General features: G+C 35.3%; 2 protein-coding genes across 7 annotated transcripts in view; one reads left to right on the top strand and one right to left on the bottom strand.

Moving 5' to 3' along the window:
- Positions 1 to 568: 568 nt before the first annotated feature.
- Positions 569 to 13,640, top strand: LOC132109844 (casein kinase II subunit alpha'-like). Its single transcript, XM_059516232.1, has 12 exons — positions 569 to 1,497; positions 1,750 to 1,861; positions 6,323 to 6,424; positions 7,688 to 7,738; positions 7,865 to 7,924; positions 8,019 to 8,102; positions 8,229 to 8,339; positions 10,034 to 10,135; positions 10,222 to 10,322; positions 10,630 to 10,778; positions 12,989 to 13,077; positions 13,180 to 13,640. The coding sequence occupies exons 1-11, from the start codon at positions 1,397 to 1,399 to the stop codon at positions 13,060 to 13,062; spliced, it is 1,047 nt and encodes a 348-aa protein (XP_059372215.1). The 5' UTR covers positions 569 to 1,396; the 3' UTR covers positions 13,063 to 13,077; positions 13,180 to 13,640.
- Positions 13,641 to 14,494: 854 nt separating this feature from the next.
- Positions 14,495 to 26,722, bottom strand: part of LOC132109802 (microtubule-associated tyrosine carboxypeptidase-like) — a 383,617-nt gene continuing 371,389 nt past the window's right edge. The window contains exons 2-8 of one of the 6 annotated variants that reach the window (XM_059516161.1): positions 19,505 to 19,891; positions 19,268 to 19,318; positions 18,182 to 18,325; positions 17,966 to 18,098; positions 16,680 to 16,985; positions 16,286 to 16,383; positions 14,495 to 16,174 (exon numbers count right to left, since the gene is read on the bottom strand). In XM_059516161.1, coding sequence (XP_059372144.1) covers positions 16,013 to 16,174; positions 16,286 to 16,383; positions 16,680 to 16,985; positions 17,966 to 18,098; positions 18,182 to 18,325; positions 19,268 to 19,318; positions 19,505 to 19,849 — 1,239 coding nt within the window. In that variant the 5' untranslated portion in view covers positions 19,850 to 19,891 and the 3' untranslated portion in view covers positions 14,495 to 16,012. Of the gene's footprint in view, positions 16,175 to 16,285; positions 16,384 to 16,679; positions 16,986 to 17,965; positions 18,099 to 18,181; positions 19,366 to 19,504; positions 20,238 to 20,985; positions 21,192 to 26,722 lie in introns of those variants that run through there. The other 5 variants (XM_059516152.1, XM_059516179.1, XM_059516196.1 and 2 more) reach the window with 5 other exon arrangements.

Here is a 26,722-nt window from a genome sequence, read left to right as displayed (position 1 = left end):
ATAAGGCAGTGAAGAAACTCAAATTGTAAATATGCCGTGTGTGTGTTTCTTCCATTCTCACAAAGGTGTGGCATGTCATAACTACAAGGCATTTACAAATTAAATGTTTGTAAACAGCTGTTGTATTGTTTGTGAACCAAATGGTAAAATGACTACAGACCAAGGTTTTTTTTATTTATTTTATTTTTTTACTATAAAAGTGTAACTTTTAGTCTAGTAAATTTGTTAAAGAGAACAATATAATGGGAACATTAATTAGCTATCCTACATTTGTTTTAATTTTTTTTAACAATTGGAACTTGAACACCTGTTATCGTTATTTGGTACATATACATCTTAAAATCACTACAAACAAATTATATAAATAAAAATAATTGTTAAAGCAGAGAAACTTGCTTGGATTTTGCAATTTTAGTTCAGTTGCGTTTCAACTTCATGTGACTCAATTCGGGGGCTTTTATTCTGAAAAAGGTACCCGAAGTACATACAGTATTTCCGGTGACTCCATCTATGCTATCGCAAAAATCGGCAGGAGTGCTATCTTCAGGTTGAAATCATCATAGGGTGAAATCCGCCTACTTGTCAGCGGATCCCTCTGTCGCTTTCTGAATCTAATTGGTGGATCACTGGGAGGAATTGGGAGACTCCATTTGAAGAGTGATCGAAAATCTGGAGTCGTGTGTGTCGAAGTTTTTGTGGCTAAGTTAATTAAACCGATCCGTAGAGATCGCTAGCTTAGCGCGTTTATCCGGGGGGAACACTTTTAAACTAGGGCTGCTAAACCGTTGTAATGAATATTATAGTAAACAGTGATGCTCAAACGCTGTTCACGCCCCGAGACAATCGATCAACTCGAAATTTCGGCTGCTTCACGTTATTTATGCTCAGTTTTACCGCGTAGCGACATTCAGCGTGCTTGACAGGTCTGTGCTTCAATTAAATATTTGCATCACTGTTTATTTAGATGCAAAATACGAGGGCTGCTACAGACAATCGCATATACTACGATAATTTTAAAGCTGTTACTTAGTTTTTTTTTTTATTTGTTTACAAACGGACACATCGGCTGCCTCGATGCGCATCGCGAAATCCTGACTTTTAATTATTTAATAAGCTGGCGGTCTGTCAGAAAATAAGCTGGTTTCTGCTGCATTTCAGACGCCCATTGCTTTTTGCTTTGGCTTTGAGTGGCGCGAGGTCATGCTCGCCGCAGCTGAGCAGCTGTCAATCACAATTGCTCGCGAGAGATCGCATTGAAGCGGCTCTTTACATTGTTTTACGGCACCACAACACTTTCTGCAGTATTTCACAGCAGAGACGGTCGACTTGTCGCTTCCGCTTGGAGAGTCTCGTAGTAGCAGGTGGAGGGAAGGCGGATCGACTGGCCGAGCCCGCCATGCCCGGTCCCGTGAGCAGCAAAGCACGGGTGTATGCTGATGCCAACACTGTGAAGAGCAAGGAGTACTGGGACTATGAAGCACATGTGCCTAGCTGGAGGTACACAGTTGATTAGCCTTTACAGAGATCATTTTAGCATGGTTCCGTTGAGAAAAAGTACATTGGTTGAACAATAATAATGTGTTCCAATGTAAATAGAATTGTACTTGACTGTAGAGTACATGGCAACTCAGGATGCTAAAGCATGGTAGTAGTATGTAAAAAAAAAAAATGTCATCAAGGTCTTACCACAGTACTTGGATAAACCATTTTGCACAGTTTTATTTATTTGTTTCTTACTGTCTTATTCAGCAACCAGGATGACTACCAGCTTGTACGAAAGCTCGGAAGAGGCAAATACAGTGAAGTGTTTGAGGCCATAAACATCAACAGCAACGACAGAGTAGTTGTTAAAATACTGAAGGTAAGAATGCCTAGTCTCTCATTGTCTGAGCATTAGGTAGAAGCAGTTTCTTAAAGAGAGTTCATCCATAAATTATAATTTTTTAATAATTTACTCATCTACATGTCATTCAAAACCCCATCCAGAGAGAAAAAAAAAAGATTGTTCTTCATCTCCAATAAACATAAAGCACATTAAAGGGTTAGTTCACCCATAATCAAAATCATGTAATTAGTAACTCACCCTTTTGTCGTTCCAAACCAGTGAGACCTCAGTTTATCTTGGAACACAGTTTTAGTCCGAGAGCTCTCAGTCCCTCCACTGAAACTGTGTGAATGGTCTACTGTCCATGTCCAGAAAGGTAAGAAAATTATCATCAAAGTAGTCCATGTGACATCAGAGGGTCAGTTAGAATATTTTGAAGCATCGAAAATACATTTTGGTCCAAAAATAGCAAAAACTACTACTTTGTTCAGCATTGTCTTCTCTTCCGTGTCTGTTGTGAGAGAGAGTTCAAAATAAAGCAGTCTGGATATCCGGTTCACGAACGAATCATTCGATGTAACCGGATCTTTTTGAACCAGTTCACCAAATCGAACTGAATCATTTTAAACGGTTCGCGTCTCCAATACGCATCAATCCACTCCCTCTGAGTTAAAACAAACCAATATCCTGGAGTAATTAATTTACTCAATCAGTACACTGACTGAACTATTGTGAAGAGAGAACTGAAGAAGAACACCGAGCCGAGCCAGATAATGACTCGTTCACGAGTCAAGAACTGGTTGCATCGGTTTTCGGATCACCAGTACTTCTTTCGGACAGTTCAATTCGATTGAGTAAATTAATTACTTCGGGATATTGGTTTGTTTTAACTCAGAGGGAGTGTCAGCCACATTAAAAAAGTTAACAGCTTAAGTCATTTGTGGATTGATGCGTATTGGAGACGCGAACCGTTTAAAACTATTCAGTTCGATTTGGTGAACTGGTTCAAAAAGATCCGGTTACATCGAATGATTCGTTCACGAACCGGATATCACAAACTGCTTTGTTTTGAACTCACTTAAACAGACACGGAAGAGAAGACAATGCTGAACAAAGTCGTAGTTTTTGCTATTTTTGGACCAAAATGTATTTTCGATGCTTCAAAAAATTCTAACTGACCCTCTGATGTCACATGGACTACTTTGATGTTTTTCTTACCTTTCTGGACATGGACAGTAGACCGTTCACACAGTTTCAATGGAGGGATAGAAAGCTCTTTGACTAAATCTGAAATATCTTAAACTGTGTTCCGAAGATGAACGGAGGTCTCACTGGTTTGGAACAACATGAGGATGAGTTATTAATTACATAATTTTGATTATTGGGTGAACTAACCCTTTAAATACGATAAATAGAGGCTAAGACATGCTTGCTTGAAGTGCAGGAGCTGATGATGTTTGTTGTTATGCAGCAAGGATGCACAGTTGAGTTTACCGTATTTAATGTGCTTTATGAATGTATAATTGATGTGAATAAAAGCTTACATTTACTACATGTAGTGATTGTCTCTTTGTTTTTGGAAGACTTTGGATGGCACTACTCAGTTCACATGGATAACTTTTACAGTATCTTTTGATTACATAGACATCCAGTCTTGGAACAGAAATTATGAGACGATATTAAAGGGGTCATATGATGCGATTTTTTAAATTTCCTATCTCTTTGAAGTGTTACAAGCTCTTGTTGCATTAAGAAGATCTGTAAAGTTGCAAAAACTGAAGTCTCAAATTCATAGAGATATTCTTTATCAAAGTTAAGACTCTGCCACACCCCCCTAAAACGGCTCATTCTAACACGCCCCCACATATCTATGTCACTATGTGGAAATATTTGCGTGATGCCGCCCTAATGTTCATGCAAAGAAACAATATGTGGTTTCAGTAATCGCAGTTAGTGTTGAAGCAGACATATCAGAGAGATGCTGTGTGTATCTAGGCGAAATAAAAAAAAACACTGTATTTGGCCGAAAAAAGTAGAAAGTAGATGCATTTAAGAATCTTTAAGATTAATTGCAACAGAACAGCAACGCATTTTATGGACAACCGTTTCGTGAACCTAGGAGAGGAGGTCATTCTGACTTTGTTACAAACAATCTGGCACTTCTGAATCAGCTACTGGAAGTATGCTTTGTTTTTAGTTTAAGTATTTGCTATTGAATGTTCAAATACAGTGTGTGTGTGTGAGAGAGCGAGATCGAGAGAGACTGGGTCACACAGTGTTGTCAGCTGTCTTAACTGTCCGTGGCTTGTGTACTGCAAACTAGGGCTGTGCGATTAATCGAAATCGAAATAAAATCGCGATTTGAGTGTGCGCGATTTCTAAATAGCTTTATAGCACGATTTTCCGCGGCCCTGACCTCCCGCAGTATGTTATCTGATTCTGAATCAACCAGGATGCAGCGCACCTAAGTGGAGCACGAGACCAGAGCAGACTGGGCATATGCCTAACTCCAGGTTCACACACTCTGATGGGTAGCCTTTTTTTCCATCCCATGTTAATGGAACAGAACGTTCACACTGCATGCAGTAAAAAGATGAGAACAGAAAAGGTTATAAATAGAAAGGTGCGAAAAGATTTAATATCTTGCGCATGAGCACAGAGAGAGTTGTGAGTGCACAGGATACAGGTTGAGCGAGAGGAGACGTGTTGTAAGGCAGCATATATCTGAGCCTTCTACAGTACAGTCTATGATCTGAGCACGCGCATCTGGTTTTGTTTACAGAGCAAAGGAAATCTGCGTGCGAGTCAGTAATGCGCGGGTTGATCCAAAATGAGCAGTTGCCCGCGGTTACGAGTCATCCAAAAATATTTTTAATGATATTCGGGTCGCGGTCCTTCGGGTCCTTTGAAATAAAAATGCCAATTAAACCTTTGTCATTTATATAGTACTAGACACATTTTTAAAATACATAGGCCTACACTTTGGCGAGTTTGCACTGTCAACTTCATCTTTGCAGCGACACAGAAAACACCAGTTTATTACTAAACAATTAAATGACTCCTTGCATATTTTCGAACCAGCAGGCCATTCTGGGTTGAGTGAGACCCCACGGAATGAGCGAGCGGATCGTGATATTCAGAAATGCGCTCTCTGCTCACGAGCTCTGATCGGAACAAACCCGAACCTCAATGTCTGCTGACCTTGCAGAAACATACAAATATACATAGCCAGACTAGACTATTGTAGTACAAATTATGAGCTCACTGACGATCTTTTATAATTCTTGACAAAATTATAATATTAAGTTTTGTTGTTGTGGTTTTTTTTTTTTTTTGCCTAGTTAGTTTTGCCTACGTTCCTTTGGCCCAATGGTGCTACGATTTGCATTTAGCTACTGCTTTTTAAAAATGCTGTCAGGAAGCCGGTCTGGTACAATATTCTATTTATTTATTTTTTGCGTTCCGAGTTGTGGGCGGGTTAGTTGAAAACGTCGGTTGGGTGCGGGTTATTAATACCGCGCATCACTGGTGCGAGTGGATAGATTCGCGCTTGCGCATTATTTTAATGTGCTTTCGCGTTACAATAATGCGCTCTCATTGCTGCTTCTGAACCGTGTACACATAACTTACTGTATACGCACTGCAGATGGAGTACGAGCGACCCTTGGGCAATAAATATATTGGGCAAAACATATAACACCTGAGGCACCGCTACAGTGAGCTCTATGACCAATGCATGGCAAAAAAAAAAAAAAAAGAAGAACACTGTTTTATTTTATTTTCTTATTTTTTTTCCATATGTCTAGACATTTTGTTTGACATCTTTATTTAGTGATTATTTTGACTTATGTCTGTTCTAAAGACATTTGATAAAGCTCTCATTGGTTTTCTTTTGGAAATGTTTAAAATTTATACTCAATGCATTTATGACTGTAAAGCATGTCTGTGTGTGTCAAAATCGTGATTAAAATCGAAATCGCAAAATTGATCAAAAAATCGTGATAGGTTTTTTTTGGCCATATCGCACAGCCCTACTGCAAACACATACAAGCTTTCATCACTGTGTCTGTCACACCACTCTGTTCCCCTTTTGAGCTTGAACTGATTGTAAAACAAAGGTCATTATGTACTGTCTTAACATTTATTTTGAAAGATAAAGTTGTAATTATGGAAAGGGGCGTTACATTTCTGACGAGTGCTTGCGGTGTTCGACCAATCACAATGCACTGGGTCAGGTGGCCAATCGGAGCAGACTGCACTTGTCGGAAGGAGGGACTTTGTAGAAAACGATGCGTTTGAGAAAGGCGGGGCATAGAGGACCAACAATAATGTGCAGTATTTGATGTTTTTTTTTGTTAAAGCATGTCAACATATTCTGTTACACCAAATACACCAAATAATGAAACATTTAAAAAAAAAGCATCATATGACCCATTTAAAGTTTTCATTTTTAGCTGAGCTATTCTTTTATTATTGTTTTTTTCTTTTCTCTTGCAGCCTGTTAAGAAGAAGAAGATTAAGCGTGAGATCAAAATTTTGGAGAACTTAAGAGGAGGAACCAACATCATTCGTCTTGTAGACACAGTGAAGGACCCTGTGGTAAATTTAGCGATAAAAGTATATGCAGCGGTTTTCTACACAATGCTGTTTTTGCTAAATTAGTCTTTAACGTATTATAATATTACCTATTAGCAGGCCCATAAAGAAACGTTGTATGCAAATTTCTGTAGATTTAGATTTTGCTAAATAATTACAATTAAGGCCGTAGCACCTTTCAGCTCCCATTTAACACATTGTATCATATTAAATCAGTTATAGAATTGGCAGATTTGTTTTCCAGTCTCCAAAGCATAACTGCTTCTAAATTAGGATAAATCAGAATCAGAATCAGAATGAGCTTTATTGCCAGGTATGTTTACACATACAAGGAATTTGTTTTCGTGACAGAAGCTCCGCAGTACAACAGAATGACAGCGACAGAACATAAAACACATAATAAAAGAATATAAAAATACCAAAAATACAAGTAAGTAGATAAGGAAAGACAATATACAAATTTACAATTGTAGGCAGGTATATTACAAAAATGCAGTTATGTATGTACATGTTTATTATGTGCAAAATGTAAGTGTATACTAAGTATGTGTGTTAGATAAATTAAGTGTATGTGCATATAAATATATGTGTAGTGTGTTCATTTGTGTTCAGTGTGTATCAGCTGTTCATAATCTTTGTCAAAGTAGTCAATCAAGGAAACCAGCAGGCAGTGTCTATGTATTAGGGGTGTAAATTGGATGGTTTGTCACAATAAAATATAATATTGATTCTTCAACCCAGCAATACGGTATTTGCCGCCCGATACCTCAAAAAAATTTGCGATGCGATATCGATCAATTTATCAATATTGACATAATTTACCTATTTTAAACTACCATCTAAGTATTAACGTATTAACGTACAAATGCAACCAAAACGTATAACATGAACATTGGTCTGAAATTTCCACATCAATAAAATAGGCCTACACTTTTTTTTTTTTTTTTTTTTTTAAACGTCAACCGTTAAGAAAGTATTATGGGCTTCTGTGCTAAAATAGTGTAAATCCTCCTTCGGAAACAACAAAAATGAGGTTTGAAAGAGAATGCACACTTTGACAGTAATGCATAAGCAGACATTGTCTGAAAAAGTGCCAAAATAAGTTGCCTATTACTACAAGTATCAATATTTTAAATATCAGTGATCAATGTATTGATCCATATCGATGGATTGTTACACCCCTACTATGTATGCATTCCATCTTTGTATTTGTTGTATTTCTATGCACTTTTTAAATGCTTTTTCCTTTCTTTTGGTATTCCACAGTCTAGAACGCCAGCCCTTGTGTTTGAGTACATCAATAACACGGATTTCAAGGTACCACGTTTACATTTATTTACTTTATATATAAACTAGATTTGTCTGATCTTATCTTGATCTCATCAATAAAAGGAGTTAAACTAAATTGTGCAACATTAAATATCTCGCATATCTGATTCGTAGGATCTCTATCAGAGACTTACAGACTTTGATATCCGGTTCTACTTGTATGAACTTCTCAAGGTAAGAACGCTGTGATGTAGCTGAAATAAAATTACACTTTCAATTATTTTGAACAGGAGAGTGCATTATGTGCATGTGCTTTGTTTCTTTGAAGGCACTGGACTACTCTCACAGCATGGGCATCATGCATCGGGATGTCAAACCTCATAATGTCATGATAGACCACCAGATGAGAAAGGTGAAGTTTGATAACAGTACTGTGGATTTGTTTTTGGATGTGTCCCTTGTTAGTGTCTGCAGATCAGTGTTGTATATTACATGACCTGTTGTATGTGTTTTTTTTTTTTGTGGTTAACTGGTGTAGTTGCGGCTTATTGATTGGGGTCTTGCTGAGTTCTACCATCCTGCACAGGAATACAACGTAAGAGTCGCCTCAAGATCATATAAGGGACCAGAGCTGCTGGTTGACTATCAGGTATGTTATATCTTTTATATTCTTGGCCTTTCCATACTGTTTTGGGGAAAAAACTTTGTGGATTTGTACATGAATAGCTCCTAAAATGTGTCCCTTTTGTAAACATCACATATTTATTAAGTGTTTAATCCCTGTTCAGAAATTAATTGTTTCTCACTGGGAATTTCAACATTTAAAGGGGCAAATCAGGGGTTTTATTGCCATCCAGAATTTCATTTATTTTCTTCCAACCACCCATTTAAAAATTCCTGGCCAAATTTTTTAAAACCCCAAGGTTGTGTGGTAATTTAATTGCCGCCTAAATCCACAAGAAGTGGATCAATCCAAAAGTCATTTTGTAAGTTTTTAAACTTTTTGACCACTGCCAAGCACCATACCTTAACTGTTGCACTTTGTGGTAAAGTACACGCTTTTGAAATATGGACTTTTATTACTGAAATGCTGGAATCTAGAATAGTCTTACAATAAATACATTGTTGTAACATTAAAATGTTAACTATATATGTTTATATATAGAGTGAGTGTTTGTTTGTGTGTATATGACTCTGTGTGTGTGTGTGTGTGTGTGTGTGTGTGTGTGTGTGTGTGTGTGTGTATATATATATATACACACACACACATACAAACGTTAAAGTTAAAGGATAAAGTAGTGGGTAGGCACAAGTCAGGAGATGGATACAAAAAAATGGATGAGGCAAAATACTATCAAATTCTTGAGAAAAATCTGCTGCCCTCTCCCAGAAAGTTGTCAGTGGAAAGAAGGTTTAGGGAACAATGACCCAAGGCACACAGCAAAATTGACCACACAGTGGTTTGAGGAGGAAAAGGTTGAATGTCCTTGAATGGCCTCGCCAGAGCTCAGACTTAACTTCAGTCCACAAAAGGTCACCATCAAATTGAACTGAACTGGAGTAGTTCTGCAAAGAAGAGTGCGCAAATATTGTAAAGTCTAAAGCAAAAAGTGGTTCAACAAAATACTGACAAGTGGTTGTTCCTTTTCCAATTCTGTGATTTTTTTTTTTTTGTTTTGTTTTTTTGATTTTTTTTTTAATGACATGGTGATTTTATATCTTTCACTTGGATAGATACTATAAGTTGCACCGAGAAAATACATCTGGATAAAATAAACTGTGTCTGTCTTCATTTCGGGCTGCAAAGCAACAATACATAATTTCAATACCCACTGTATATATTAGGGCTTTTACAACTAAACATTTTACTAGTCAAACAAGTAGCTGGGTGAATTGTTAACCTTTTGTAAATAGTATCAGTTTTCCTGTTTTTAAATTAGAAGAATATTTATTTAATAAAAATAATAAATAAGATATTATGAATATGTATTAATTCTCCAAGCAAAAACAGACAGCTGTTTACAGCTGAAAATCATGTGACTGACCGTTAAATGAGAAAAAGAGAAAGGAGTGTTCCCATTATTGCAGGTTCACAGAACTTACTCCTCCACTATGAACAAATCATCATGAATGCAGGAGTTTTATCACTGAGGTGCCATGCAGATTTCTTTTTATAGACGTTCCCCTGAGACACTTGCCATCCAATTTTTTTTATTGAACAGATAACAGATTTCAGGATCAAGTTGCACACAGAGTTAACTTATTCCTATATTACCATCAGATGTTGCAGTTAAATAATGAATAAATAATTTGCTAAATTAATAATTCTTAAATAATTTGCAGATGTATGACTACAGTTTGGACATGTGGAGCTTAGGCTGTATGTTAGCCAGTATGATCTTCCAGAAAGAGCCATTTTTTCATGGTCAAGACAACTATGACCAGGTATGACTTGTCATTGTTCTATGAACATTTTTACAATATCTAGTCTTAAAATACTCAGTATGCTAACAGCAGAATCTTTCCTTCAGTTGGTCAGAATTGCCAAGGTTCTTGGAACAGAAGAGCTATTCAGCTACCTGAACAAGTATCACATTGAGCTGGACACACGTTTCAAAGATCTGCTCGGCCAGTGAGTGTGAATTTGACCGATTTTCACATTGGTCAGTTTTTAAGGATCTTTGTACAGAGTTGCTAGCGAAGAGAAATTTTGATCCCTGTGTTAACCAATCTTGTTTTCATCTTTAGATCTACAGTAAAAAAATTAAAAATTGTAATGCTTTTGAACCGGAAAAAAAATTAAATCCCTGATATTATCTACTAAAGGCCATATTGGCAAACAATATACACCGTGCTATGTAGTGGATTTCCAGTAGTTAATTCTACATATTGATTTTAGATGGCTAGTGTTTTAATCTAGAAATTGCAAACATCTTCAGGCAGACACGTAAGCGCTGGGAGAACTTTGTTCAGCCAGAGAATCAGCACTTGGTGAGCCCAGAAGCTCTGGATTTGCTGGATAAACTCCTGCGTTACGATCATCAACAGAGATTGACTGCCCAAGAAGCCATGGAACACCCTTACTTTTGTAAGCCAGCTTTCCTTATCTGCTTTGATTTATTGATTTTTCAAGTTATTGTTTATTATAATGTACTACCAGTACAATATTAATATTTTAATGGTTTTGAAAGGAGTCTCACCAAGACTGCATTCATTTGATCAAAAATACCATAAAATCAATAATGGTGAAATAAAATTACAGTTTAAAAGAACCATTTCCTACTTTAAAATAATTACTTGAATATATTTTGAGATGAAGTTCATAAAGCTGAATTTTCAGCAGCCATTACTCTAGTCTTCAGTGTCGCATTATCCTTCTGAAATCACTGTAATATGCTGCTTTAATGTGTTCAAAAAACTTTAGTTTTTATTATTACCAAAAATTGGTATTGCTGCTTAAAGAGTTAGTTCACCCAATAATCAAAATTATGTCATTAATAACCCTCATGTCGTTCCAAACCAGTGAGACCTCCATTTATCTTCGGAACACAGTTTAAGATATTTTAGACTTAGTCCGAGAGCTTTCTGTCCCTCCACTGAAAGTGTGTGTACGGTCTACTGTCCATGTCCAGAAAGGTAAGAAAAACATCATCAAAGTAGTCCATGTGACATCAGAGGGCCAGTTACAATTTTTTGAAGCATCGAAAATACATTTTGGTCCAAAAACTAAGACTTTATTCATCATTGTCTTCTCTTCCGTGTCTGTTGTGAGAGAGTTCAAAACAAAAGGTTCACGTCTCCAATAAGCATTAATCCACAAATGACTTAAGCTGTCAACTTTTTTTAATGTGACTGACACTCCCTCTGAGTTCAAACAAACCAATATCCCGGAGTAATTCATTTACTCAAACAGTACACTGACTGAACTGCTGTGAAGAGAGAACTGAAGATGAACACAGAGCCGAGCCAGATAACGTATGAACGATAGACTCGTTCACGAGTCAAGAACCAGTTGCATTGGCTTTCGGATCACCAGTAGTTCTTTTGGACAGTTCGATTCAATAAACCAGTTGAAGAAAACGGTTCACCGGTTCTTTTGCGCTCGTCCTAATGACTTCATTTGTGATGATTGCCTTGAGTCAAGCCTTCAGTTTACCTGGGCTCATAACATTAGCACAGAATTGGTTCAGAATCAATCACCAAAAGAATCAGTTCGGTTCAGATGCTCTGTGTGTCAGTCTGCTTCACGCTGAATCACACATGCGCAGTATCAGCAGCTCCTCGGTTCTCGTATCGGACGTGTCTGACAGAAACGGTTCTTGACTCGTGAACGAGTCATTATCTGGCTCGGCTCGGTGTTCATTTGGTGAACTGGTTCAAGAAGGTCCGAATGATTTGTTCGCGAACCGGATATCACAAACTGCAGAGTTTTGAACTCTCTCAAAACAAACACGGAAGAGAAGACAATGATGAATAAAGTCGTAGTTTTTGCTATTTTTGGACCAAAATGTATTTTCGATGCTTCAAAAAATTCTGATGTCACATGGACTACTTTGATGTTTTTCTTACCTTTCTGGACATGGACAGTATACCGTACACACAGTTTCAATGGAGAGACTGAGAGCTCTCGGGCTAAATCTAAAATATCTTAAACTGTGTTCCGAAGATGAACGGAGCTCTCACTGGTTTGGAACGACATGAGGGTGAGTTATTAAATTACATAATTTTGATTATTGGGTGAACTAACCCTTTAATTTTGTTGTGGACTGTGATAACTGTGATAAACTACCATTCAAATGTTTGGGGTAAGTAACATTAAATTGATCAAAGGCAGTAAAGACATTTTATGAATCATGTCCCGAAATATTTCTATTTCCGTTACTATTTCAATTAAAATTTCTATTCATCAATCATGGTTTTCACAAAATATTAAACCAAAAAAAAAACAAAAAAACACTTGTAATAACCAGTATTAATAATTGAGCACCAAATCAGAATATTAGAATGATTTTTGAAGGATCATGTCACACTGAAGACTGGAGTAATGATGCTGAAAATTCAGCTTTGCATCACAGGAATGAATAATATTTGTAAATATAACCAAATAGAAAATAGTTATTTTTAATTGCAAAAATATATCACAATATTAGTTTTTACTGTATCTTTGAGCAAAAAAAAACAACAAAAAACCTTGGTGAGCATAAGAGACTTCTTTCAAAAAGATAAAATAATATACCAGTAATATACATCCCATTCTAAGTGAAATCATATGACATTGCATCTGACATTCTTCTATAGATCCTGTGCTGAAGGGACAGTCTCTGTCGAACTCAGAAGGCGCTCTAGCAATAAGCAGCTCAACCACAACATGATGGGCTAAAAGCAGGTACAGGATGTCACATACAGTCAGTACGCTGTATTTTTGATTAATCTAAAATGCTCTTTTTGAAAAATTTTCATCAATTGCTTTTCGAATCTTTCTTCTAGGAAAAACCTTTTTACCTCAACATGTCGTGCAGAGACATGCTGCCTTTCAGGTGTGAAGCTTCATTTTACTGGAGCAAGAAGTTATTAAGCAACACAAGACTTGTACAGAATGAACACAATGGGCTGTAGTCCCTCCTACATTCACTTTGTATTAGTGCTGCTTGTTTTTCCCCCATCTCCCCAATTTTGACTTGGACATCTCCATTTCATTTTTGGAACATCACTGAATTAAGCTATGATATTATGACTGGGAAAGAATGCCTGCTGTTTCCCCATGATTCTCAGGCTGTAGATGACTGATGGGAGCTCCCGATCCTGGTTGCGTTATATACTGGAAGATTGTGTTGTTCAGTTACTTGCCCTGCTGATATGAGCTCAGATTATAAACTATAGTACTGTCAGGTATGGAGGCTTTACTGCAATTTATTGAAAATAAGATATATTAAATGAAACTTGTTTTTAATCGGTCTCATGTTTTCCGCCACCAATTTCAGTGTGATAATCAGTGGCGAATGGTACATATATATATTTGAATTATGAATTACTTTATGGATATGAGTTTGTCAATTTAATGAAAGAAATATTAATATATATTGTTAATAATTCATACATAAAATGTATTAATATACAGTGACAATTTAAAGGAATAGTACACCCAAAGATTAAAATTCGCTGATGCGTTTGTTTCTTCATCAGAATATATTTGCAGAAACATAAGTAAATGAAATGCATCACATAATCCACGATTCCAGTCCATCAATTAAAATCTTGTGAAGTGAAAACCTGTGCGTTTGTTATAAATAAAATCTACATCAAAATCCACCAATATATTTGAAACTTTTATCAGAACTTTTTTAAACTGTCTTTGCTTGTAAATGGTGCTTTACCTGTGCACATTTTTCTCCTGATTCAGATGAGATAATTATTTTCACTGAAAAAAATAATTAAATAGGACTAGTATTTTAGTCAGAGGCAATGGTTTTGAATGTTATGTAGTTAGGATGTTAATTAATGGACTGGAGTCATGTGGATTACTTATTGTGATGTTTTTATCAGCTGTTGGAAACCTCATTCTGATGGCACCCATTCAATGCAAGAAGATCCACTAAGCAAGTGCTGTAATGTTAAATTTCTCCAAATCTCTTCTGATGCAGAAACAAAGACCACTACATCTTAGATGGCCTAAGACTATTTTCAGCAAATTCATATTTAGGTTTAATTACAACATTGCGCGCCACTCTAATATATATATATATATATATAATTTTTTGTTTGTTTGTTTTTCTTTTTTTTTTTATTTAGCACTCAAGACAATGATTCTAGGGACTTCAGTGTACAGTTTTAATAAGATAACAGCAACTTATCATGAAGTGTGCAATTTTCGTGCAGTACTGACAATGATAAATACAAATGGATATGTGATTTCAAGCATATAACATGGAGCTATGACATGACGCATGAGTTTGGAACCCATATAAGGCACCTCCATATGACCTGTTTTTTTTTTCTTCCTGAGTCCGTCACAATCTTAATATGTACATTGAGGAAGCTGGCCAGCTGGACTGTTTTAAACAGGTACGAAAAGCAGAGGTTGCACTGGCAACTCTCCCACAAAGGTGTCGCATCACATTAGCACGGGGAATGAAGACCACCAAGGGTGTTTGCAGAAGAACACTGATTATCTCTAGATAGAATACTGACATTTCATAAGCCCTGATGAGGAAAAAATAAAATTGTCAAAGGGGCCAGTTTTTTTTTTCATTGGAGTAATTTTCTTTTTTATAAGGTTCTCAATGAATGTTTTGTTAAAATGAGTCAGCCTTGGTGTCTTTTTGCATTGGTTGCTATACTAAGTTGAAGAAAAAAACACATTTGCTACTTGTGTATAAAGCTAATACCACAGACATTCAGTGTTTAACATTAATACAAGAGGTAAACAATAAATAGAGAAACTGAAAAACTAGTAGAAAAACCTAACAGCAATCTAAATGAAGTGCGTGTGAATTCTCATATAAACACTGTGAGGGTAAATCATTTGATTAAGTGCTCACATAGTTCCGCCTTGTGTCAGATATCAATAACTAGCATGTTGGGATGTGCCCATTACATTATGAGTGCAGTTAAAATGCTACATGACCATCTTTCAGCTTCTCATGACTATGGTAGTGTTCGGAACGGAATACTAGTTACTGCATACAATGTAGTTTATTAAAAACAGTATGCAAGGCCATTTTCTGTTGTCTTACGATGCACGTTTAAATCAACACGTGACATCCAATTGTCCACTGAAATAATTGCAACTGTTTTGAATTTATATCTTATTTTGTTCCATCTAATCAACTAATGAATTAAGAAAGAAATCTTTTGGTTTGGTCATAATATTGGAAACACTAGTTCAAGTCAAGGCCACGGCATTACAGTACTGCACACTTTGGCATAATGTTCTACATCATATATTTAAAAAAAAAAAATGTGCATAGTGCACAGTATACAAAAAAATAGTATGAGTATGGTAGTATGCCATTCCGAACATACCTTAGGTTTGCAAGAATCTAAACATGTCTTTCATGCCTGAGAGTCATATGGATTTAAAACGGACAATCATTGGATTTGTAAACAGACTTACTGAGTAACATGGCATTTAATGTAGCATACTACTACATCAATCATTGGACACAACCATGCTGCATGTATTACTTTCTATGGATGATTATCAAACATCACGTTTTCATGAAAAACCATCCAAAATTATATCAATCAGATCTTTGAAAAATCTATTTTTGTTTTGGCCTGAAAAAAAAAAATGGTTTTGATTTTTTTTTTTTTTGCAACTCTTCATGGAATGAGCTCTTGAAGCTCTGTATCGCTCAGTTCATTCACTGCGATAATGTGGTCGAGGTGTTGAAGATATCGTCCTTCATCCTGCATGAAGTGAGGAATCCTAGTTCCATTTAGAACAGCCAAATGCCGAAGTCTGTCCACATCTTCATAGGAAACCTAAAAATTGGAATTATATAAATTGGTATGAATATACATAATCAAAGGAACTGTTTCACTGAAAAAAAGAAGAATATTACTTTAAAAACAGTAAGTGTGAATAGGACCTGCCTTGCCAAGAGCGGTTAATATCTTAAAATCAATGTTTCTCCTGTGGCGTAAAATCCTTAAAATTCCATCAAGGTAGACCTGATCTTTACTGAAGCAACCTGTACACACACACATATGCAAAAACATATACTACAAACACAAAAAGGCAATATAAAACTAGATAATAAAGTTTGACGAGACAAACAATGATGTTGGCTTGAGAAATCCTGGCCAGAAAAAGTTTGAAGTATATTTAATATCTTAAAAGAAGTTTTAAAAGCTTTAAGGTTTTCAGGACATACAGTCTGTCAGTTAACCAGATAGATGAGAATGTTGGCTTTCTCAAGTCGACATAATAAAATGACATCACATAATAAAAATATTTCTCAGTTCTATTCTTAGTGATTTAGTTCACCTGGTATCGAGGTATCTGTCTGTCCTCGTTTGGCGCGGAGGCAGTATTCCCAGCGTATAGCAGGATCTTGGACAAAGCGTGCAATATGGCTGAACAGTTGGCTGAAGCTCATGTTTGTGGCATGGTATACAGTATAGTATAGCAAAGCGGCTCGCCACAGGAAGGGCTGTTTCCGTAGCAACACACTGTGAAGACTAGCAAGCCCCTCTTCAGTAGGATTAGCTGGTTTCAGTCCAAACTGCTTTCTCCCAACAGAAGTGGCCCATGGCTGCATGCAGTTATTCACACCCCGTAAGTAATGTGTGCCTGGGAGTGAAAGTCATAAAATTGCTGGAAGGGCAGGATTTGTAGACAAAAGACTATAAAATTAACATCAAGAATGGTCAGTTATCAACTAGATTCAACACAGAATAATGTCAATACAATATTTCTTGTATAGCAAGATCAATGTTGTAACCAGCTAAAACAAGTGCTTTTCCCACCTAGACCAAATGCAAAAATGCTACATAATGTGACACAATAACAGCCAATCAGAACATAAATGATATTTGATATACAATTTAGAGTTCTGCAGGTATGACATATTTTTGCAGGCCAGATCATGAAAATCCATCATCCTACAATCAGTGTTTTTACATTTTATTCTACAACATAAAATAAATCAGTAATACACCCTTGAGTTTTTTTTAAGCCTTTACTCTTCTTGAATATGGTAGTTGAGTACTAGTAGCTAAAATGGGACTACAGAGGTTGTCTGGGACATTAAACGCCGTCTTGCTAAACAGGAAAACTCAACTACTCACTAGTTTCACAGCCTCTTATCTATAATCACATTCTTGCTAACTCATACTTTGAGGGAATATGTTTAATAAATAAAGACATAGAGTTTTCAGAAGTTTAATGGTGGTCAACCATGATGCAGTATGTTTATGGTCTACATTTAGCTTTTAACGTGTACAAATCATAAACTTTTGTTGGTCACAGAGCTCATTTTCTGACATAAATTAAAGCCAGTGGAAATTCTTATTGGGTTTTTCTCAAGGAAAACAGGGTGATGCTAACATCTGGGCTGGCCTACAAAAAACATCATCACAGCAGCACTGTATTATGTCAAGCAGGATTTTTTACCAATTCGATTTTACTATATGCAGGGCTACATAGTACTACACAGCAGAAATACGAATGAAATGACTGAAAAAAGTTTGTTATTTGTCACAGTCTGGACAAAACATTTACAAATAGTATTATTGTTTAATTTATAGTTTGAAGTGTGTTAAAGTTCATACCAATCTCATGTCTAAGCATGCCCTCAAGCCAGTGTTGCCTTGCTCCTGACAAGTTAATAGTTAGCGTTGGTCGACATCTCTCCACCATCATTACTGCCTGGGACAGAAGCTCATCAGAGAGACTTACAACCACCTGGTGACAGAATTTGAAATATATTCTTTTGTTATTTGGCAAAACACTTATGTCTCGACACTTAAACTCTGATATCCACACACCTCACCAACACAGCCCTCCTTCTGTAGGTACTTGCGTGTGGCTGCCCACACTTGACTCTTCGGAAGCAAGCTGCCCCCTGTGACTTCTTCAAAGTTTTCATAGGTCTCATACTTCTTCAACACGCACTCCATAATCCCAACTGCCTAGAAAAAAGGCAAGAGGTGAGACAAATGGCAATAGTTTCAGGACTTAACATTATGGCTGTGTTCCAAACAGGGGTACTCTAGTGAATTAAAATGAAAACCAAAAAGAGAAAACCATATTTTTGCTACTTGAAATAAATAGACATTAACTGAAATAAAATATTTTGAAAAAGTAAACTCATTTTTTTCAGCTGGTTGCTAAGCAAGCATTTCATTTAGTTTAACTTCTTGTACTAAAATAACTAATACTGAAAAAATAAAAATATAAAAACTATATATACATATATAAAAAAAGAGAAAACTAATGAAAATTACAAAACCACACATACAAATAAAAACTAATTCAATCTATTAATAAAACTATAATAGTGTCTCAATGATTCTAAAATAACACTGATTCTCAAATCTAGCAAGCTGTCAGCGTAAGCAACATTTTAAGCCACCATAACTTTGCTCCCAACATAGACAGCATATTTACATATTTTGCATATCTAAGGTACCCTGTTTCATTCAAAACCTAAGGCAGCACTGTATGTTTCTTTTGCAGGGAAGGCAATCCCAGAATGACAAGCTGACTAAAACGGATACTGAAATGTTGATTATAAAAATACTGATTTAATTTCAAACTGAAAATATCAAACTAATTAAAAATGCAGTATTTTACTTGTATCATTTCAAACGTATTTGAATACTTAATCATTAGCTTTGCAACGTGCAAACATTAAACTCTATAGGAACCAACTGTAATTTGAGTTTATCATGAGCTATTTATATGGCACACAGAGTTTCTCCCTACATTGAGTGTTTCAAATCGGGTAACTTATGAGGTTTCTATTTCCATTAAGGCGCAGTCACATTACTGAAACTTCAGCAAAAATTAGGAGGCGAAAAGGGTTAATTGTCTATTGTAAATAGTGTAGAGAAGTATGAAGCACTGCTCACACAGAAGTCACTTTCAAACCAATCTGCTTTCTGTTGGTCAACGTGGCGAATCTGCAATACAAAATCCCTCACATAAAACTCCAACTCACGATTTCTTACTGAAATGACAAATTCACAGAACAGTGTAAATGGCACTGCACCTTTAGAAGGCGTTTGCTTACGGAGGCTGTTAACAGTAAGGCAGTTCACTGGACTCTGAAACACACTGAATTTGTGTATTTTCAACATAAAACATACCTGGGACAGAAAGAGACTGGAGCCCTCTCTGTACTTCTCCAAAACACTGACGGGCTCTGGGGAGGCATACTCAAACTGGGGCTCATACTGATAGTTAGACTGAAAAAAGGTCTGACGCTCCTGTTCCAGGTTTATGGGACGAAGAGCCACAAGCAGGCACGGCCTACGAGGTGTTGAAGGCGAAGGAAGTGGTGCCATACCCCTGGCAATATGTGGCAAGGAGGTTGCAGGTCTCATTTGACCCCTTCCAGCACGTGGGAGTGTTGTGGAGTTCACTGTGCATGTGCTCTCACTCCGGCGAAGCCAGTTCCCTGACCCCAAACTAAGGCTTGTCAGGCTTCGCATGGGTGGAGAAGGGCCACCACTACGCCACGGTGGCTGTATCACCTGTGGTTTTATTTCCAGACTAAGTGGCCTTCGATAAAGCGGCGGTTTGGAAGGTTCCCTTGGCTGCACAGTTTCATCTTTATTTCTTCCTTCCGTCTTCTGGAGCCTTCGCTGAACTTGGGAGCAGCCATCCCAAGTGGTACAAGGCTGCGCATGAGATTTGTCTCTTTGTGTGATACTGCTGGTCCTGGCTCTGACTGGTTTGGGTTTCTCTGTGCTGGGCTCTGGTTCTAACATTTCTGAGACATTCTTTGCGAGCCCGCCTCCATCAGCCTGCTCCATGCAGTTCTCAGCCAGATCAAGCACCATCGCTACATCCACGCCTCTGTCCACCAATGCTGCACACCTGAAGAGAAAAACATTCCGCCAATATCTGATTCAACGGTCCATAAAAACAGTATGCTTCAAATTATTTTAAATATAAGATTTCAAAACTCTTTATTCAAACAAATAATTTTGAATTGACTCAAAATACTTAAACCTGTAAAGCTGGCACATCTTGCTATACTCCCAATTAATGAATTAAAATGAATTTAAATTATCTAGAATTTGGTTGATTCTTATAATTATTATGCATGCAGATTTATAACTTCATATTAATTTAGAGACTACATGTGAATATTTGTAATTTTAGAAATGCATTTGTCATACAACAGGGGCATTTAAAATATATAGTAAATGCAAAATTTATTTAATAATAAAAAAATACTTATTTACTATTATACTACATGAAAAAAAGAAAAAGAAAAAGGTAAGATTGAATACTGTACCATCTTTATCATACCTACTATTGGGATAAGAGTATTTACTCCGTTAGCAATTATAATAAATTTACTGGGAAATATGTGCTTTAAAATGTCTCGTTTTAAGCACGTAAAAAAAGAAGAAGAAGAAAAAAATAATCCACCTCGGTATGGAAATTTCAATATGATTCCTATTTCTGACTGATTTTAAAAAGAATAAATTGAGGCTATTGCTTAAAGAAAATGATGTTGTCATGTAGCATGGCATCAACAGCTCTTGACAATACACTGCCGATTCACCACGAATGACCAATTTTTAACAAATAAAGCAATGTATAACGTAACACATACCACGCAGCGCTTCTTGTCAAATAAATTAACTTCAGTTCATTTTGGAATTCCGTCCATAATATCAGCAGCTGTTCTTCAACTTCCGTTCAGTGGGTCAAACGGCTGATATGGAGGAATAACGGTAGGCTACATGACGCCGGGAATACTGGGAGTTCGGGATGGCTGGGATTGCGTTGCAGCAAATGACGCGCTGGCGCATCTGAATGACCTCTTCACGTCGCGACGCTTTGCTGTCAGTGTGCGTAAGCACGTAAGGGACTTTAATTCCAGTAAATGTTTCTCAGATAGCCTAGGTTTTTTTTTTTTTTTTTTTAAAGCCAGTTTCTCTGTCGATACATAAACTTAAAGCTGTTGAACATTCCCCCAAGAAGAAAACACAAACGTTGTCACTGATTTGAAAATACCCTTTATGATTTGCGACATATTATCTGTTATTCATACATCATAGTGTTCACTTATTTACCCAACAGCTGCTATTTCAATTATTTTACAAAGAATACATTTATTTATACAAAGAATAAATAATACTTTTTAAAAAAGCCATTGAGATTGAGATAAACAATGGAAAACGTCCAAAACAAAGAAATAGTTTCACACACACACACACACACACACACACACACACACACACATACATATATATATATATATATATATATATATATATATATATATATATATATATATATATATATATATATATATATATTGGTTATAATCTTGAAGATGAGTAAAACAACATATGACATCAGTAAACATTTGAGGTTTATTAAGTTTAAATAGTCTCACTTATTTTTTTATTTTATTTTTTGCTGGTAGGATGTCATAAATGTGAATTATCTTAACTTAAGCATATTTTTCCTAAAACTACTTCATTTTGCTAAACATTCTTTGAATGATTATCTCGTATGACTGGATCCTTTAGCTTTATATAGCTTTGGTCTGGTTGTAATAAAAACACATAATTTGTTTGTAATCGATATTTCAACTGGTATAAGTTTTATTAATAACAGTTAAAAACTGTATTTCTCAAAGATGTCATCATAAACATTTGCTAAATCACATAAGTACATTAGGTGCATCCCAATTTACATACTTATGCACTATATTATGGTATTTTGCAGTATAAAAAAGTGCAAGTAGTGTGTTTACACTGAAAAAAAAAAAAGTGGAGTTTAAATACCCAGATGATTCACTTAATTAACTGAGAAAACAAAGCGTGTAATGTTGGATGCTTCATGCACTGAACTATCAGACCTTTAATAACATACTCGAAGGGGAGGGGCTTTCAGACTCTGATGATAAATGACAGAATAACCTTATAAAATTAATTTACTACACAGTTAAATACATAGTATATAAGTGCATATAGTGTATAGTGCATTATTTTTGACTGATTCACGCAATCCATGCTACATAATGTTAAAATCTGACTGAAATTTTAGAGACATTTTTAAAAACAATCTTCGGCTGCTCGTTTCTAATATATTTAGATCACACAATTTCTCTTTTTTCTTGCAATTCTGAGAATTACAATACAAATGCCGAACTGTGAGATATAAACACTCAATTGCAAGAACAAAAGTCACAAATTCCTTTTTATTTTTTATTCCATAGCAGAAAAAAATAAACTGAATTAGAAACATGTAAGCTCAAAATTCACAGAAAATAAGTCAGAATCGCAAGATATAAATTCAGAATTCCGAGATGCAAACTCACAAGTTTCTCACAATTCTTTCCTTGCAAATTACACCACTACAGAACTGAGACAACAGAAGTGGCTTTTAGGACACACAACAGTGAGAACATAACAGTATGGGTCCAACTTAATATGTACATTTTAGGATGTGGTGGATACTTGGGAATAATCAGTTTGGATATAAAATAAACCACTTTCATATATGGCTTTCCAATAAGTAAGTAAGTAAGTAAATAAATAAATAGAAATGTGGTCTCTTGGCTCAACTTACTCAAAGTGAGGGGTAAGCTGAGCCACATGGAATTAAACTGTGCCATTGATTACACTGACGTATATATACAATATATATAAAAAAAGTGAATATTTCACCAAAAGAAGGGAAATTCAACAAAAATGACTCTCTTAGCAGTGTTTCTCTTAGCAGTATATAACTATCCCTTTTGGGTTTTTACACCAATTGGGGATTTACTGATATTTAAATAACTGAGTAAAGTATATCATACATAATGCGTTTAGCTGATTTAAACAAGAACAAAAGCAAGAATGTTCCATAGGAGCTGTCAAATCTATAAGCATATTGCTGCAAGCAGTCAAAATAAGACACTGGAATTAGATGTAACACTAAAAACACAAAAACTGTTTTATCAAGGAGGTTGGTGTCCTTTGATTGCAAGGGATTTGAAGATCAGGTAGCAAAGAAGCCAAAGACCCAAAGTTGTGGCGTAAACGATTAGTATGTTTGTGGTGCATTGGCTTATTTGCACTGTAATTATTTGGCAACCTGTATACACATTTTTATTAGATCCTGCTAGAATTCATCTTACATTTGTCTCACATGGCTGTCAATGCCATAGACACAATACAAGTCAATCTTTAATTAAACAAACCCAGCATAGCCATTTATAGTTAGGTGAAAAGACAAGAGCATAGTACTGCATGTAAGTCTACACACATATGAGAATATTTGTTTTTCCTGTGAAATAAAAATTTTAAAAAGGTGCATTTACTTGAGAGGAAAAACTGTGTGTGTTAATAATGTCGTTTTAGAGAATAGGGTGAAAAATGAAAAAGTAGAACAGCTGCTGAATGAAAAAAAACAAACAACAACAAAAAAACAACAACAAAAAAAGACCTGGCCAATTATAATTGTATTTAGAAAGAGATTTTTTTAAAAGCACTTGGTGTCATACTTTGACAATAAAGCTGCACCAGTTTGCCATTGTGGTTTGTGGTCAATGAGTGTTGTAATATGAAAAATGTAATACTGTATGTCTTCCTTTTTATCTGTATACAGTGGATATATTTAGCTGTTGGTATTGTGTGACACTTAAACTTGTTCAGATATTTACTTGAAAACGAAAATAAATAATGAATGATTATTAATAAATTAATAATAAATATCTGCAGCGAGAAGACTAGTGCATTCTGGGGATAACCCGTTTATTGTCAACAATAGAGAGGGTAAAGTATGGCTTGTCTCCAAAAATTTGATTGATGAGGGTCATAAAAGCCATCTGTTCTGGACACCTGTTTGTACACCCCCCTCCCCTCCCTGTACAGCCAGTGACCTTAATATGAACTTATGAACCAAGGAGGAATTTCGGAGGGAGGGAGAAATGTTGGGAAGCTATGTGCTTTTTTTAAACTCTGAAAAGGGGCGAAATCATGAAAATGGTGTAAGGGAAGATTTTATTAAGGTTTTAAATAAACAGTGTATTTCAAGAAAAAGGTTATAAACACATAGCAGCAATGGAAACAATGTAATGATCGTTTTCGTAGTTGGAAAAGTGTAAAAACGTTGTTAAAGTTGTTACAAATGAAATAAAACTAGGTTACTGGTTATTTATCTGATACAACCAAACGAGTCAAAACTATCAGATATGTTTTCGTTAAGCAATACGTGAAAAAGATGTGAGAGCTTGTAGCATTACAATTTAAAAATGGTGTTTTGTTACCAGTTAGAAAATAAAGAAAACTAGGTAATAGATATAATATAAATAATGACTGATTAAGTGCAATGTGTCCAATTCTATGGCGAGATCTTCCCTTCTATTCCCAAAAATTCTCCTTTCATTTCCAACTGTTCTTTGAATATTATATAAATGCCGTCCTTTATTCTAACCAACCCATTTAATTTGACACGTATCTTTTTATTTTTATTTATTTTTAATTAGACCAAAAATATGACAATCATTTCTGTAGTATAAACAGACGGATGATTAGATGTTCTTTCTGGTATTCTATATATATGCGTTTTATTTTTTATCTAAACAAAAGACCTTGATGTTTTATTTTATTTTAATAAGCCACTCACACTTACTTCAGTAGCCTTAATCATTGAATATGTCTTTTATTTTGTTAATATTAACTTCTGGCACGAAATTCTAGATTCATAAATGTATGTTTTTCAAAATTCCCCCACGTTTAGTGGTGTTTAAAGAGGAATTTGTGATGTATTTGGAGACGTTAAAAGGAATGAAAAGTCCCAAAGCAAGACTTTTGTATTCTTCATTAGAGGACTTTGGTTTCTTAATGTAAAAATCTGTTACTCCCCACTACATTTTCTTTATCATTATATTTTTATCTTTTCTTAAGTATTGTTTTATTTATTTTACATTTATTTTGTTTTATGATGTACAGAGTGTGAACAAAAATTGAGTGTGATCTCAGACCGTATTTGTAAATCTACCAGTAATGTACGTCTTTGTTTTTAATGTTTAAAGCATTGAATAAAAAATAAAAAACACACACACTAACACTTCCCCAATCACCCTAATAATGTTGGTCGCAAAGGTTTAAATGTATGTTAAAATAATTAAACAAAGTAGTGTTTTTAATAACAACACATCAGTTCTCATTTGATTAAAACATTCTACCTGGTTTTAATATTAGACCTATGTTTTTTACTTTAAAATTAGGTTAACCTATACGATTAAATTTTTTCATCTCAACAAAATTCCTTGTTGGAAAAAAGTGTTGTTTTATTTAATTTTAATAAGTCACTCACACATACTTTAGTAGTCTAAACCCTTGAATACGTCTTTTATGTTGACAATATTAACTTCTATCATTGCTATATCATTGCTATATCAATTAAAACATGCGTTTAGACATACACAAATATTAAACCAAACCAAAAGTGTTTGTTGCTACAAATGTCTCACAGAACCTTATACAATAGATTAGACGTCCTTTCTCACTTTCCAAATGGTTTTGTTAACCATGATGTTTAAAATAGTTTAAAAAAGTATTATTTTTTAGCTTTCATGTAGGATTCATGTCAGCACTCAAATGTTTTTAGCATTCAGAGTCCAGAGACAGATGATAATAGATGCGTGAAGAAAAAAATTTAAGAGTTTTTTAATGACAGACTAGTTGGTTTAGATTGTTTAAAACAATTTAGTTTATGCATTTCTCTTGAATGTGTGTACGGTAACCGTTGCATACATGAAGCAGAAGAAATACATAAGCTCATAAACACATTGCGGTTGATGTTAAACAATAAAAAAATATTATTTATATATCATAACTTACTTTCTTTTCAAAACACAATAAACATTCTTATGACTTTTTAAATGCGAACAACCGGTTTGGTTGGAAAATAAAAAATAAATAAAAACATTATGTTTCTAAGTTAGAATGCTTATAGTTTGTAGTAAAATCACATATATAAGCTAAAACATTTTTTAACACACATTCCTCACAAAACTGCCAACAAAGACCTTAAGTTTTTGTTTTAACGTTTAGCTGTAACTGAGACCTTGGGGGAATTATTTTACGCACAGTTTTGGGGAGGTTACTATGAACTTTGCAATAGGTCATAGATCACAAATGACCCTATTTAAAATCTAAAAGGTTGTGCAACTATATCAATTTCTTTAAAAAAGTAATGTAACTGATTACATTTTATTACATGTTTTAAGACTTGTAATGATTTCAACCGTTAATCTTTTGAAACGTGTAAACAGGACGGGGTTAACAGTGCTCAACAACTAATGACCATCAGACTTTTCAAAATCCTTCATCACTTAAATTAGG

The sequence above is a fragment of the Carassius carassius genome, chromosome 2 (assembly GCF_963082965.1).
Source record: "Carassius carassius chromosome 2, fCarCar2.1, whole genome shotgun sequence".
Lineage (NCBI taxonomy): Eukaryota > Metazoa > Chordata > Actinopteri > Cypriniformes > Cyprinidae > Carassius > Carassius carassius.
The sequence above is the reverse complement of the archived record's forward strand: the minus strand, read 5'-3'. Positions and strand labels throughout refer to the sequence as shown.